Genomic DNA, 16614 nt, shown 5'->3' with positions numbered 1-16614 from the left:
TTTAAGAGAAAAAAAAAAAAATCATGAAAAAGAACTCACTGCTGGATGTGACAGCACAAGCCTATAATTCCAGCACTTGAGATGGTAGCAGGAGAATCAGGAGCCCAAGGTCATCCTGGGACCCAGAGGAAGTTCAAGGTCAGCCTGGGCTATCTTATTTGTCCCCAAAAAAGGGAAGAAAGGCAAGAACATACCTAGAGAAGCCAAATCAGAATACTGTCCACTGAGAAGGAATAAGTCAACAGCTGCCTGCTGGCCAGAACAGTCCAAGGCTAATTTCTTATAGAAGTCAGTGGATGGTGTCAGGTGTATTTCCTATTAATTGTAGAATATAAAGAGAAAAATCTTAATTCATCAAAAAAAATAAATAAATAAATACACACTTAGGTACACTACAGTGTTAAAGTACTTTCTGAGGGTTTATGTTTATTCTCTTTACTATTAAAAAGAAATACTTCAAAAAAAGAAGAATGAAAGAAAAGAAAAACCTTTACTACGTTAATTTCGTAATAATAATTACCCTTAAAGACAAAGGCAATTATTATTTTAACTTAGCCTAATAAACGCTCCATCTGATGACATGCTAACGATTCACACATGGCATATATTCAGTCTTTTCAGCTACTCGAAGAGTTGAGCATTAGTACCATCTTCTCTTCATATATATATAAAAAAAAACCCAGAATGTAACAAATCAGTTCTCCAAGTGCAACCTGTCTCAGGGGCAGGAGAACTTAGGTTGTCTGGCCAGGAATGACATGGAGCTATATGGTAGACCCGCTTTCCTCGTATCTTTTGGGAAATCCTAACTGTCATACAAAAGGAGGTCAAAAGCAATCCCCAGCTGTTAGGCTGTGTCTACCAAATGATAACCATTTCTTTTTCTTGCTTCCTCTTCTCTGTATAGTACCCCTAGGCCTGTCCTAGAACTCACTCTGTAGACCAGGCTGGCCTCGAACTCGTGGAGATCCACCTGCCTCTGCCTCCCGAGTGTGTGTGCCACAATTGCTCCAAATTACGACTATTTCTAGTGGTCATTTTTGTTCCACTTTACCCCTAGTAAATGGATTCTCTTAAGTCTTCCAGACTTTTTCATCAAAGCCAGGTTGCTTTGTAACAGCCTAAAATATTAAAGCTAATAAAGCACAGATGCATCAGGCAGGTGCAGAAAAATAATAGTTATGCGTACATAGAAGTGAAACCCTTTACTCACTCCTCACAGCTGAAATTAAAATAAAACAAACAAATGGAAAACAAGCTCTCTGGACAAAGGGACAGCACCAGTACAGCTAGGCCATACACTTGGTAGTCTACCTTAGCAGATGACCTTTGGTTGGGTTCCTCTCGTGGTTTCAGGGCTCCCACACCAAGCGTTGGGAGTTGTGTTTGGAAGACAGATATTCGACCACCAGTTGGTGAAATCAGCTTAAATGCAGCCTGAAGTGCAGGACCCAAGGCACTCTGAGTCTCCAGTGTCTTAGTAAACATTTGTGGCAAAGTTTTCAGTAAATCTTGCACAAGCTTGTAAAATAAAGCAAGAAAACTCGAGAATGTTACAATGAAATTTTTTTTTCACAATAAAACCATTATTTAATACAATAGACAGGACACTGAATCATGATGATGATCAGAGAATCTATGGACACTACAGTAAACAATGAAGTTGGTCAATGACAAGAAAGCCATTTTAAGTAAACATTATAAATTGGCAAGCAAGACATCAAATCCAAGGCCTTACAGTTCTTGCACATGCAATAGTCCAGCAAGACTGTAAGTCCACAATATATGCAAAAGAACCATAACTTAGAAATTTATCTATTTTAACGCCATGAAACATGGCTTTCTCCATCACCTTCACATACTTTTTTTTTTTAAAGTTCCAAAGTGAGTTTAACTCTTTCCTGTTGTAAAATCTAAGAAATCCAGTAACGATGCCAACTAGTATTACTACAAAAGAAAAACAAAGTAAAAACCAACTGCCTATTTAAGTCAGGTTGTACAGATAAAAGAAAATTAATGGAAAAAATACTTTGTGCCACAGCACAGTCCCCACTGACAACAGTGGAGACCACAGACTTGCTAGTTAAATGTTACCCTATGGCATATATGCAGGTACAGGGTAGACAACATCCCCCCTTCAGACACATTCTGTTCACCTCTCACTGTATTATGTCATGGCAATTTCCAGGCAGGTTATAAGAGTTTCTTCTGAACTGACCCAATGACACTCTGTGAATCAGAAAAGCAAAAGCACTGAGAGCAGCCTGGCTATGTGCTTCCGTGCAGCGACCAGCAGTGTTCTTTCAGCAACCCTCCCTCTCCCCACACGGCCTGGCCTGCAGCACAAGTCTCCTCCAGGTGTCTTTCTTCTGGAAGAGCCTTGTCATCTGCTCCACTACAGAGAACCTGCTGCCTTAGAGTAAAAACATCAGTACAAGACTGATCTCAAGAACTGTCCATCTAATGAACTTAAATTAGAAGTAGATAGAAAATGCTATACAGCCTAAAAACATCAAAGAGAAGCAAAATTTAAAGTTCCTTTCAGAAATATACACTCAGTGTTAAAATTAAGCATGGCAGGTAGAAAAGTGTGCCTTACCTCTTTACTTTCATTTAAGTTTACTAGTAAGTTTTCTGGCATGGGTATAAAAACATCTGAAAGAATAAAGAAACATTCATTTTATTATTTATTTATCTTTTTTGAGACAGGATATCACTGCGTAGCCTTGAAACTCCTAAAAATGTAACAGGCTGACCTCAAATTCACACGATCCACCTGCCTCTGCCTCCCACGTGCTGTTATTAAAGCTGTGTGGTTACTATGTTGGACAAAGACTCACTTTTAAAATGACAAAGACAGCTTTGGGGTTGGAGATGGGTCAGTGTAGGGTAAGACCACTAGCTGATCTTCTAGAGGATCCAGGACCATCTTCTGGCCTCTTGCAGGTACCAGTTAACAGAACATACAAGAATGCTTTGTTTTTATCTGAAGTAATAGTTTACTAATATTTTTGTCATTTTAAACGCTGGTGCTTCTTCATAAAGGAAATTCCACACCAGTGTCCCTACTAATGGGACTACAAAAGCAGGTAAACCAGAAGGTGCTCTGATCATTTCAGGTGAGCCTCTCAGAATATTCCCTCTTTATTTACTCATTTGATGGTGTTTTGTTTGTTTCTGTTTAATTTCTAATGCCCAGGTGCTGTGTATACGTGTGCATGGGGAGGCCAAAGACAGCCTTGAGTAGCATCATCAGAAAGGCCAACCAATTCCTTTGAAACGAGATCTTTCTTTGGCTTGGAGCTCAGGAACTAGGCTAGACTGGTTGGCCGGTGAGGCCCAGGGACCTGCCTGACCCTGCCTTCAAGCACTGGGATCCCAAGCATACTACTACATCTGAAGTTTTTATGTGGGTTCTAGAGGTGGAAGTCAGGCCCTGGGCTTGCACAGCAAGCACTTACTGACAGCTGCCTCCCTAGCCCCATATTTGGTTCTCAGACAGGGTCTTACTAAGTAGCCCAGACCTGCATGGATCGTTTTGCTTGTTTTTGCTTCTGTCTCCCTGGTGCTGAGTTCACATATATGCACTGCCATGTCCAGCTTATAAAACACGATAAAAACAAGTATTTAATGTATTCTCCACATTAAACTCATTATTAGGGCTGGAGCTATGGCTCATTAGTTAAGAACACTTGTTTTTCCAGAGAAATGCTACTTCAAATCCCAGCACCTATGTCAGGAGCTTACAACGCCTGTAACTCCAACCTCAGGGAAGCCAGTTACCTCTTCTGGCCCTGCTGACACCAGCAGACAGAGACATGTACACATGGATAAAATAAAGAAAATTATAAGAAATCATTATCAGATATGTAATTACAAGTATTTTCTTCTGCCCTATGGCTGTTTTTCACTGTTTGTAGAATACTCTCTGGTAAACTGTTATTTTATTTTTCCTTTGCAGTACTAGGGATCAAACCCAGGGCCTTGCATACATGAAGTGAGCACTCTAGTACTTACCTCCCCAGACACAAAACCTTTAAGACAGGATTTTACTGTGTACTTCAGGCTGGCCTCCAATTTCTATACCTCTCCAAAAGTATATGCTACCAAACTCATCAAGTTTGTTCATGGTCTCACGTAGTTCAGGCTGTCACACTCTCTTACGTAGCTGAGGATGAACTTGAGCTTGGATCCTCCTGCCTTTTATTTTCTTAAGATAGGGCTTTACTGTGTAGCCCCAGCCGGCCTGGAACTCACAGTGATCCAGCACTCTCTGCCTTCCAAGTGCTGGGATTACAGGCACCACCACTGTCCGGCATATTTTGAACTCTTAGGTTTATTATGCATGGTTTTATGTGGTGTTGGGGCTTAAACTCAGGGATCCATGAAGGTCAGACTCACCAAGCCTCTCCAGCCTCCCGGCAAAGGCTATCAATTTGATTACGTGTTTGTCTGTGTGCAGTCGTGGAGAGGCACAGCGTGCATGTGGTTCAGGAGACAGCCTGCAGGAGTCCAGTTTTTCCATCTGCTTTTATATGGTTCCAGATACCAAGCTCAGGTCAGGAGGCTTACGTGACAAACCTCTCTAAAGACAAGCATCTTTACCCAGTTCGCCAACTTGCCAGCCCAGTAAAAGCTTTTAATACTGATGAAAACCAATTATGCATTTTTGCTTTTTCCTCTAATTGCCTGTGTTTTGGGTGTTACTTGTAGGAAGCCACTGTCAAATACAATCTTGTGATGATTTCTCCCATGTTTAATACTTTTAATTTAATTTCTTCTGTTTGTTTTTTGAAGACAGGGTTTCTCTGTGTAGCCTTAGCTGTCCTGGACTCACTTTGTAGACCAGGCTGGCCTAAAACTAAGAGATCTACCTGCCTTTGCCCCTCTGAATGCTGGGAGGCACTTGTAAGTCTTGAGTTTACTCTTTCTTTCTTTTTTTGTGTGTGTGTTTTTGTGACAGGCCTCACTATTGCCCCTGGCTGCCGTGGCACTCACAGTGTAGACGAGACTGACCTTAGACTGTAGTCAGAGTGTAGTGAGTCTCCTGCTTCTTCCCTCTCTGTGCTGGGATTACAAGCATGTGTCACCACATCTGGTTTACTTAATTTTATTTCCTTTTCTTTTTTAAAATTAAGTGTGGTTTTCTTTTTAAGATTTATTTAGTTTATACAATGTTCTGTCTGCAGGTACACCTACATGCCAGAAGAGGGCACCAGCTCTCATTATAGATGGCTGTGAGCCACCATGTGGTTGCTGGGAACTGAACTCAGGACCTCTGGAAGAGCAGCCAATGCTGTTAGCCTCTGAGCCATCTCTCCAGCCCCTACTTGATTTTCTTTAAACAGTACAACTTCAATCTTTTGTGTGTCCAGTTTTCTCTCATTGAATGGCCTTGGCACAGTAAATCAACTGTTTCCCTAGGGTGTATTTTTGAGCTTCAATGACTATTTTTCTTCCCATTGAATACTCAGGTCCTTCGTCATTTGTGTGACACAGGCAGTCTCCTGCACAGCCACACCACAGCCCTCAGGAACTTTTCTAATGCAAACATGGTAAGCAAAGGAGAGATACTGCTACATCTCCCGCAGGCTCTAACATCAACCTGTCTTTGTTTTCTTGCTCAGACATCATTTCACCTTCATAACCCTTTTGGTTTCTGACAGAATCAGAGACTGGATTTAAAGACTCTGGCAATTCTATCAATCTAATGATTTTTTTCTACTCAAGACTTCCCTTCAGCTTGGCCCTTCAGCTTGGCTGGCTAGAACAAAAGTTTAAGCCCAGCCTGGGCTATTCATATGGTTTGAGCTCTAAAAATCAGAGATTTTCCTTTACTGTACTAGAGTCATGCCATATCTTCCCGATTCGTCAAACACTCAGGGAACATTTCTGAAAAGGAAAATTCTCCAGGCAGCTCAGCGCGTCTAAGCATTTAACACGTACCGTCAATGTCTGAAACGATTAGCATCTGAGGCTGGGAGAGACCTTCCTGGAGACTGTAGAAATGGATAGTGCTATCAAATGTTATGAAACCGATTTTTGTCCTAGTGTTCCCAGGAAGCCTAGAAACAAATTCACAAGAAAGTTTTAATCAATGTACACACACACGCACACTCTGCTAAGTGTCATGTAAGCATCCAATGGAATAGTATACAAAGTGGCCCAGAATAGGCAGGTATTTACACCAGCCAATGTTCACCTACTGTGAAAACACACTCAAGTGAGAAATGAAATAATCAACAAAAAGCAGCAATACTATGGCAGTTTAAAATCAACTGCTTCTATATAAAGGTATAAATAATTTCTTGGTATATGTAAGCCTTTTAAAAACTTGGCAAATCTGTACAAAACTGGGCTCGAATTCAAATTATTTTATAAAGAATGCTTAAGGGGATTCAGCTTAGTGGTAGAGAGCTTGGTAGACAGGTGTAGGGCTCTGGGAGCACTCTCCAATACCACAGGAAAAAGAATGCTTCAAAAATTATGTATAGCATAATTTCAAAGTGCATTATAGAGGCTGCAGAGATGTCTCAGTGGTTAGGAGCACTGGCTGTTCTTGGACTCACAGTGCAGCTCACAACTATGTAACTCCAGCTCCAGAGGACTGAGTGTTCTCTTCTGACCTGGCACCAGGCCCACATGTGCTGCACATATATCCATGCAGGCAAACACTCATACATACATAAAACAACAACAACAACAACAACAACAACAACAACAAAAAACAAATCTCAAATGAAGAAAATTAAAACACAATATAAATTTAGCTACTGCATCTATTTAAAACAATGTATAAATCTTTTATATTATTCAATGCCTTTAAGAACAAAGAGAAACAAAAGTACCTTTTAAAGGACCTGACATATATAACAAATTCCAAGGTGAAAAAGAAACTAGTTTCCAGCCTTTTCCATGCTTGGTGAACTTAATGGACCTCTCAGCCATATACAATCCCCATTAGAGCTAGACTAGGAGATACCAATATAGACAGAGCAAGAATGCCCTTTTGGCCAATGTGAAGGAGTTACTCAGTTTGTGGTGAAATCTGGCCTATGTATTTCTTATACTGAAAGGTCACACTAATATTTACAAGTTCTTTCCTGTGTATATAACATTAAAACATAGCAATTTTAAAGAGTCAAACTATGACAACCAAATGCAGCACCCGCGTATTATTTTAACTCTTACTCCAGCAAGTCTACAATGCAATATTGGTTGAAACAAGTAGGAATTAAAGAAAAAAAAAGAACCAGGAGTTCTAGGCACAGTGGCTCACACCTGTAATCCCAGCATTCTGTAATCTGAGGCAGGAAGGCTGCTGAAAGTGTAAGGGCAGCCTGTCTCAGGCCTACCTTGACCACAGAGTAATATTCTTATACTTAAAAGGCCTTGGGGTAGTTAAAGGTAACATGACATGATGGCTGAGATTGGCTTGAACATGGTCAAGTGGAAAAGGTGTGTGAAAAGAGGAATACATGAAGCAAAAACAGCATGTTGAAGGTGACAGGTAACAGGGGCGCCTCAGATTCCTCTTCTCACTTACCACAGGTTCTAAAACAGACTAAGCTAGCACATTTAAGTGGTCCTTTAGAACATAATTATGTACCTTAAAAAACAAACAAACAAACAAATGAAACTAATTGTGGCTGATTGGTTGTGGAGTGTGCCTTTAATTCCAGTACATGGGAAGTAGAGGCAGACAGATCTTTGAGTTCAAGGCCAGCCTGCTCTACAGATTGAATTTCAGGATAGCCAGGGCTACCAAAAAACAAAAACAAAAAAACAAACCCCCAAAAACCCAATTGTTCATTTTGAAGACACTATCTGTTTCAAATTAAGCTGAATTAAGACACTTACAGATCCAGATTGTCTAACAAACTCTGGCAAACTGAATTCAAGTATCCAGTTTCTATTGCGTTGTGAGATACATCAAACACAAAGAGGTACACAGGAGGTTGTGGTGGCCGTAACTAAAGGGAAAAAGAATTCAGTTAAATATATTCCATGCTGGGATCACATACAGCAAAACTATAACATACACACTATTAAAGGCCTAAGTGGAGGCAGCAGGCGAGCCACTTCCCTGATTACAGATGCACTTCCCCTTTACCAGAGTCTAAGACAGACTTAGGCCAACCCACTTACGCAGTCCTTTAGAACATAATTACGTATCTTTGAAAACAAAACAAAACAAACCAAAAAAAACCCCTAAATGTTCATTTTGAAAATACTACTGGCTTCAAATTTAAGGAAACAGCAGAGTGCCTGGCACAGCTCAGAAGACTTCTCTAGACAGAATAGAGCACATGCCATCACAGGGCTTCTGGCAGTATTAGTAATGCGCCTAATGTGTAGGGCATTTTGCTTGCATGTGCATACAACCTGGCAGCCCGAAGGGGATGCTGGATCCCTGGAACTGGAGTTACAGATGACTGTCAGCTCTCATGTGGGTGTTGAGAATCAAATCTGGGTTCTCTGGAAGTCTACCGGAGTTTTAACCCCTGAACAAGCTCTGCAGCTCCTAATGTTAGGCCCTTGATTCAAAGTACTAACAAAAGTAGTTTATTCCATAATTATTTCATAATTTACACATTTATGTTTGATTGACTTGTCTATTGAGCATATTTCTTCTTTATCATCATTATCGTCTTCGTTTTTTAAAAATGTTTTTCAAGACAGGATTTTTATGTAACCATGGCTGTCCTGGAACTCACTATGTAGACTAGACTGGCCTTGAACTCAGAGATCCATCTAGCCCTGCCTCTTGAATGCTGGGATTAAAGTCATGTAAAATACCACACCTGGTAGGTGCTTGGGCTCTTTAATTTGACAGAGAAAGTGCAAAGAACTGTTACCAATAACTTCAGTGACTCAATTAAAGAAAAGAAGCAATGACCTTCTCATAAATTATATATAAAATAGATTCAATCTCACGTACCAGTAAAACAAACAAATGAACAAAAAAACTATACAAACCCCAAAACAGGAGACAGTTCACTGGAAGTGCTTGCCTACAACAGAAGCATGAGGACCTAAGTTTAATTCTCAGAACCCATGTCAAAAGTCTAGGGTGGTGGCATTAGTTTGTAAGCAGTGCTGAGGAGGCAGAGACAGGAGGACCCCTGGGCTCTGTAAGCTGTCAGCCTTGCCTAATCAAGAGAAATCCTGTTTCAAAAAAACCAAGGTGGGGCAGCTTAGGGAAGCACACCTTAAATCCAGCTTCTCTCAGGAGGCAGAGGTGCGTGGATCTCTATGAGTTTAAGGCCAGTCTGGACCCCAGTGTGCCAGGACAGCCAGGGCTAAATGGATAGCACCTGAGGCATCTCTGGCTTACTCGCTTGCACACACACACACACACACACACACACACACATACACACACACACACACACACACACACACACACACACACACACACACACACACACACTGGTGTTCTTATGTTAGCCCCATTTTCATATTCCTCTTTCTCAGATACAATTAAGGCTCAGTGAAAGAATACATACATCAAGAGTCCTGAGCTTTTGTTCTTTTTGTTTATTTCATGTGTCTAGGTGAGTGCCTGCATGTATATATGTGTGCTGCTTCCATGTAGTGTACATAGAGGCCTGAAGAGGGTTTCCCCTGAAACCGGAGTTACAAGTTGCTGTGAGCTGCTGTAAGGGCGCTGGGAACTGAACTTAGGTCCTCTGCAAGAGCAGCCTGAGCGCTTAGCCCCTAAACCATATCCCCAGCCCCTGTTTTGTTTGAGACGATTTTATATAGCCCACACTGGCCTAACTTGCATTTAATTCAGGCCTGAACTAATCCTCTTGCCTCTACCTCCTAAGTGCTGGGATTACACAGAATTATTTGTGAAACACAGAAGCCTGATTTGGCTGAAATATAAATATGATCCCAATATCATATTCAAAATTGTTTGATATAAACAAGATGCTGAAGTGGAGCTTCATACATACCTTTACTTTCTGAACATCCTACTCTAACTACATGTGTGTATGTGCGGGTACATATATATCATGTCCCATGTATGGAAGTCAAAATGTAATTCCCAGGACCAGGTCATCAGGCTAGCAGAGCAAGCACTTCCACTTGTGGAAAAAATACTTTCTCAGCTAAAAAGAGAACTTTGTTAAAAGATATATTATTTTACTTAAAATTCATATAATGGCTAGGGTTATGGCTCACAACCATCATCAAATCAATTGAAAGTCTAAAGCAGAATTATAGGAACTTTGAAGCTAGCCTCAGCTAACTAGCAAATACCAAGCCAACCACAGCTACATAGTAAGATCCTGCATCAACAAAACAAAACACCCCAATCAAGATAACCTGCTCCAGAAAGAAAGAAAAGGAAAGCTTACCATGTATTCTGAAGGAGCCATAAACTCAATAGTAGCATTCTGGACTTCGGGTCTTTTGTGAGGTTCTCCATAAACTCTGGTTAAAGGGTTGTACATGAATTCTTCAGGAACTGTGCAACATAAACAATTTATTAATAAGAGGATTAATTCAATACCCTGCATCTGGATTTTTATTAATTTAGATGTAATTAATTTAATCCAAGCTAAAAATAAAAGAACAGATTGACTTTTAAAAAGGGTTCTTTTTAAACTCCTCCAATAGATGGCAGTCAGAGGCTTTGCTGACAACTGTAATCACAGCGACTTGCCCCAGCAACTGATGTCCTGTCTAAATTCTTACAGCTGATTTCAAAATAAGCTTGAAAAGGTGATTAAAATTAAAACTCATTAGATGCCAGTTGTTTTCCTAAATCTCCCCGTTGTACGAAGACATTAATCTTTGACATAGAAGGTATAAAGACTGGCTGCTTCCAGAAAGTGAAGGTGCCAACTGTTTCAGGGTGAAAGCCATGAGGGATCAGCAAGTTTCATTGTCACCAATTACCTTTATACAATACCAATTGCCTCTACTTGTAATGCACTATGCTCAGGATACTTTAGGAATTAGCTAACCAGTAATTAATTGTTTATGGATTAAAATCCTTAGGCTGGGGGAGAGAAAAAAATAATCCTTAGGATTATTTATGGATGAAGTGGCGCATGCCTATAATCCCAGCGTGTGAGAGAGAGTGAGGCCACGGATCACCACCAAGTTAGATGGCAGCCTAGGCTACATAGTAATAAGTGCAAGCAAACCTGGGGTATAGTGTGAGTCCCTATCTCAACTGCTGCCAAACTTGACATGATGGATGGAAAGACCTGACTCCCACCAACTTGTCCTCTTAACTCCATGTGCACATGTGGCATGTGTACGGGGCACTCACCCGCAACACACACAAAGTAAATAAAATGTGATGAAAAAATAGCAAATAAATCATACCACCACCACCACCACCACCCTAAAATCCTTATGTACTCACAAGGTAAACTAGTTGATTAAGTAGCTCAATAGCATATAAAGGAGGCTACAGCCTTTACTATTAAAGCACACACACTTAGGATTTTAAAGGTGAACTTAACACTGAATTTCTTTTCCCAAATTTTTATCACGTAAAAAAAATAACCTGGTTTTGTTTTGTAGCCCAGGCTGGCCTTGGCCTCCTCAAGGGCTCAGATTACAGGTATGACATCATACTCAGCTAAGTCTCAATTTGTTTTGCTTTTTTGTTTGTTTGTTTTGTTTGTTTTCCGTTTTTCGAGACAAGGTTTCTCTGTGTAGCTCTGGCTGTCCTGGACTCACTCTATAGACCAGGCTGGCCTCGAACTCACAGAGATCCACCTGCTTCTACCTGCTGGGTGCTGGGATTAAAGGCATATGCCTGTCTTAAGACTCAAGTCTCAATGAAATTTCTTCCAAAAAAGACATTGCTGGGAGTGTGCCTCTTCAGTTGCTGATCATGCTGTGTTCAACCAGCCTAGTACTGCTCTACTGTTGAAAAGCAGGGAGTGAATAAGGAGTGGTTACTTTGTGGCCTTACTTTCTTTTACCCTAGGGTGGGAAATTACACAAAATAATCTCAAAATAAAAGTGTTTCAGGCTGGAGATAAAGCTTGGCTGACAGAGTGCTTGCCTAACATTGAAGAAGTTGATCTCAGCACCACAGCACCAGGTGTGGCAGCATGCAGCTGTGATGCTGGTACTCAGCAGGCGGAGAAAAAAGGATCAGAAGGAAGGTAAGGTATCCTTAGCTGCACAGTGATTTGAGACCAGCCAGGGATACATGAGAAACTGGCTCAAGATAAAACGAAACAGAAACATTAAACTGTACTGTGAACTATTCCATTTATATGCTCAGTGTAATAACGTAAAACATGGTCTCAAAATGATTATTATTCCATTTCTGCCCCAAAGTATACATTTATAAGTATAAAGGTATAAAAAATATTAGCAGTAGCTATCTGAACTAAAGAACTGATTAACTGTATATCAAGTAAATAAAAGGGTCGTTTTTCTTTTGGGACAGGCTTTCACCATCACTACTATACTGCCCAGTGGCTGCAGATTCCTAAGCTATCTTTGTCTGTTTCTCAAGACAGGGTCTCTCTCTACGTAGACCAGGCTGGTCTCTCATTCAAGGATCTACCTGCTTCTACCTTACAAATAGAGGGATTATTAGAGTGGTGAACAACCATGCCTTACTCTTTTTTTTTTTTTTTTTTTTTTGTCATTTCATATCTTTATTATCTTGTTTCTCTACATTGCAAATAAAAAGTAGAAAATGTTTTAAGGGCTGGAGAAACAGCTCATCTGTAAGCAGGTAGACTGCTCATGAGGCAGCTCACAGCCACCTCTAACTCCAGCTGCAGAGAGAATAGATGCCTCTGGCTCCCAAGGGCACCTGCATTCATCAGGGACACATACCTACACATAATTAAAACAAATATGGTTTGTTTTTTTCCCCTTGGTTTTTTGAGATAGGGTTTCTCTGTGTAGCCCTGACAGTCCTGAAACTCAGAGATCTAACTGTCTCTGCCTCCTGAGGGCTAGGAGGCACAAATGTTTTTAAGAAAATGTTTCAAAAAAAGCATACCATCATTGACTCGATAACATAAGTTACATTTCCACCTTCTTTGATCAAGAAAGTTGACGAAAGGGTTGATGTAAGTCCTGCATGAACGGCATCTCACAATTGTACTAGAGGTGACCACAGGCAATTGCTGAAAATAAGCAGAGTAAGGTGTTAAAGGCATGATCGTTAAGCTGAACACGTGGACTTAATCTATCCCTTCCAAGTAACTAGTAAGACATTTTACCTTTGGAGTGAAACCCAGGGCAAAGAGTGTGGGCCTAGAGGCTCATACTAGAGGCCTTAGTGCTAGGGGAAGAGACAGGGCTACTGCAGGTCTGAGGCTAGCCTGGGCTGCACAGCAAGAGTTACTCTCGGAACAGCACATGGGGGTGGTTTCCACAATACAATGCATCCATTAGAAAAGACAGTCACCCTGCAGAACCAAGGCAGCACACGATACAATTTTTTTTCAGGGACGATGGCAAAGAAATAGGAACAATATTCTCTTTTGATTAGACAGGTCTGACCATGTTGCCCAGGTTAGTTTCAAACTCCTGAACTCAAGGAATCCTTCTGTCTCAGCTAATAGAGGAGAAAGTACATTTTAAAACAATGAAGAATGAAACTGTTACAGAGTTTTTATTTTATATTAAGAAGTCTACTTAATTCTCCAAAGAACTACGACAAACTTAAAACAGCATTTAACATTTATCATCTATATTAAGAGTTATGGGTCAGGGAGCTAGGTGGGTGGGTAAAAGCACTTTGCAGTATAAACCTGCCACTGTGAGTTTGATGCCCACAGCCCAAGTAAAAAACTGGATGGTGTGGTAAGCATCTCTAACTCCACCAGTTCTACGGTGGGGTGCCACCTGCACACTTTCCAACTCACATAGCTATATCATATGCAAACATAGTAACAAAAAATAAATAAATTTCTCAGTCTTCATATAAAAAGACTTCAATTAGGGAGGCTAAGCATTGTGACCCATACCTATAATCGTAGCACTTCAAAGGCTGAGGCAGAAGGATTATTAACAGTTTAAGGCCAGTCTGAGCTACATAACAAGCAAAGTAGTATTCTCAAACAAACAAAAATCAATAACGGGGTTGGGTAGCACAGCCCTCATCTAGCATGCATGAGGCCATCATTATAATTCCCCACCCCCTGTATCACAACCACCAAAATCAAACAATAAAATCCTACCACCCACACACTGACTCTCAAGAGCATGTGGACTCCCAGAGAATTAGGAAAAAAACGATCTTCGTTTCTTACATTTTGAACAACTTTGATTTTATGTTAATTATAAATGTGTGGGCAGCAATTTCATAGAACAATCGACTTCACTCCAAGAGTAGCAGAGTGGGAAAACTATTTTAATGGTAATTTACCACTTAGTTAAATGGAATAGTTGTCTTTTGTTTTTTGCCTCAAACTTCAATTGCTCCTGTCTTAGTCTCCCGAGTACTGGAATTATACCACCAAGTGTATACCACCAAGCCTGCATCTATTCTTTTTCTTTTAGTTATGCCCAGCTATATATCATTCCTTGGATTTTTCAGTAATACTTCATTTAACTTGAGCTTAAATCATAATAAAATTGTTGCTTGAATTAGAAAATAAAAAAGAAAATAACTGTCACACAACAGAACTTTATATTCATTCTTACATTGTTGCAAAAATACTTCACTACTTAGATAATTTTCATAAGACATCTACTTTCTCTAAAGAAGCATACCACTAGGTCCTTAAAAGGGTGGAGCAGCAGCCCCAAAGGAAGCTTGGCTTTATTCAGTAAGGCCTGAGTCTGAGGGATGCTGGTCAGCGTGCATCGAAATAACCTGTTGGGGGGAGAAAAAGTACAAGTCAATTGCTGCTACAAGTCATTATTTTAGGACAACAAAAAAAGATAAAGGGTTCCTATATCAGATCAGATTAGAAATGAATCATAGACTTTCTTCAAATTTATATTATTAAAATATTTAAACTGCATGTATGACCATGCATAACCCTGACTCCAGCACCCAGCACTCCAGTTGAGGTGCTAGGACTGCATGTTTGAAGCCAGCCTGGCCACAGTGAGACCGTGTTTCAAACTAAAAACAGGCTGGATGGTGGTGGTGCACACCTTTAATCCCAGCACCTGGGGGTAGAGGCAGGCAGATCTCTGTGAGGTTAGGGCCAGCCTGGTCTACAGAACTACTTCTAGGGCAGCCAGGACTACACAAAGAAACCCTGTCTCCTGGGGGTGGGGAAAAAAAAAGAAACTAAAAATAAACAATTAAGTTAAAGACTTACTAACCTGGCTTCTGTGTAAAACCATCTGCACTAATAACTAATAACTTGGAATTAGGAGGTGATGACTCAAATCCTCAAACAAAAACTCTTTCATTAATTAATTACTTAACATATTTATTTATTATTTGTTAGATGGGTTTGGTATGCTACTGGTCTTTAACTGCTAGACCCAAGTGATCCTCCTATGTCTCTTACCAAACAGCTAGGACTACAGGTCCACACTCACTGCACCTGATCAAAATTCACTGAAAAAACAGTTTTACTAAAGCTTTTTAAAATATTACTTCAAAATAACAAATTGTACAATTGTTGAGTCTTTACTACATATATTTAAATTATTAAGGGAATAAAGAGTTGAGTATGGTGTCTTCAAAGCTGGGAGACTAAATCAAGGTGAATAAAGTTTGAGGTCAGGCTAGGTATGGCGGTGCCCAGCACTTAGGAGTCAGAGACCGGAGGATCTCTGTGAATTTGGGACCAGCCTGGTCTACACAGTTTCAGGACAGCCAGGGCTACATAAATAAACCCTGTCTGAAAACAAACAAAACTAATTCCTGTTCTTTGAGATATAGCTACACTAATGATCATGAATATAATTTATTAAAGCTAATAAGAGCAACAATTAATTCAATGGACATAAACCCATTTTCTAGTCTCCTACTTTTTCTTTTTAAAGTTCTAGAACAGTTTTATTAGTGTTTAAAACAAAACAAAACACGAGGACAGGCAAGTTGCAATTCTTACAAGCTGCCATGCTGTTAGCTTAGAAGTCAGACACAGAGAAGAGAAGAAGCCACGTGGAGGAGGAGATGTCAGAGAAACAGTAAGGAAGCCCAAAGTGTCAGGGAAAGGATGCTAAGAACAGGGGTGAGAGAAGAGAAGGAGCCACACTTTTGAAGGTAACTCAGAAAAGGGGTAGACTTAAAGAGCAGCATGGCTGTACGCTGTAAGAAGCAGCCAACCTCATTTCTTAATTCACAACATGCAACCCTCAGGTAAGCAATACAAGAGTCTATCTTGTACCGTCTACCTGTACACACCACTTATTCACAACATCTAGGAAAGCACACCAACTTAAGACAACTTAAGAACAGATACTGCCATGTTTAATAAGAAATGGCATTTCACGCCTTACTCTGGGTTACAGTTGAGTTTCTGGATGTCTTCATGCAAATTTGGGACTGGAGGCTTCAAAGGTGTTGAGGGAAGCATGTTTCTTTCTTGAAGAAGATTGACAACTCTTAGACCCTCTGGATGTAGACTTAATCCACTCATGCTTGCAGTTAAATGATTAGCACCTAAGGGAGTCTGCAGACAGTTTCAAAGTGAGTAACCT

The 16614-nt window shown here is 40.3% G+C and overlaps 1 protein-coding gene across 2 annotated transcripts in view; it reads right to left on the bottom strand.

Moving 5' to 3' along the window:
- Sec24a (SEC24 homolog A, COPII coat complex component) overlaps positions 1-16614 on the bottom strand; it is a 59313-nt gene that overhangs the window by 18590 nt on the left and 24109 nt on the right. For both annotated transcript variants that reach the window (XM_060363744.1, XM_060363745.1), the window contains exons 6-14: positions 16414-16586; positions 14719-14821; positions 12998-13124; positions 10368-10477; positions 7861-7973; positions 5947-6065; positions 2600-2655; positions 1315-1521; positions 195-315 (exon numbers count right to left, since the gene is read on the bottom strand). In XM_060363744.1, coding sequence (XP_060219727.1) covers positions 195-315; positions 1315-1521; positions 2600-2655; positions 5947-6065; positions 7861-7973; positions 10368-10477; positions 12998-13124; positions 14719-14821; positions 16414-16586 — 1129 coding nt within the window. The remainder of the gene's footprint in view (positions 1-194; positions 316-1314; positions 1522-2599; positions 2656-5946; positions 6066-7860; positions 7974-10367; positions 10478-12997; positions 13125-14718; positions 14822-16413; positions 16587-16614) is intronic.

This window comes from Meriones unguiculatus, chromosome 11 (genome assembly GCF_030254825.1).
Source record: "Meriones unguiculatus strain TT.TT164.6M chromosome 11, Bangor_MerUng_6.1, whole genome shotgun sequence".
Taxonomy (NCBI): Eukaryota; Metazoa; Chordata; class Mammalia; order Rodentia; family Muridae; genus Meriones; species Meriones unguiculatus.
This window is presented reverse-complemented; position numbering and strand designations above follow the sequence as displayed.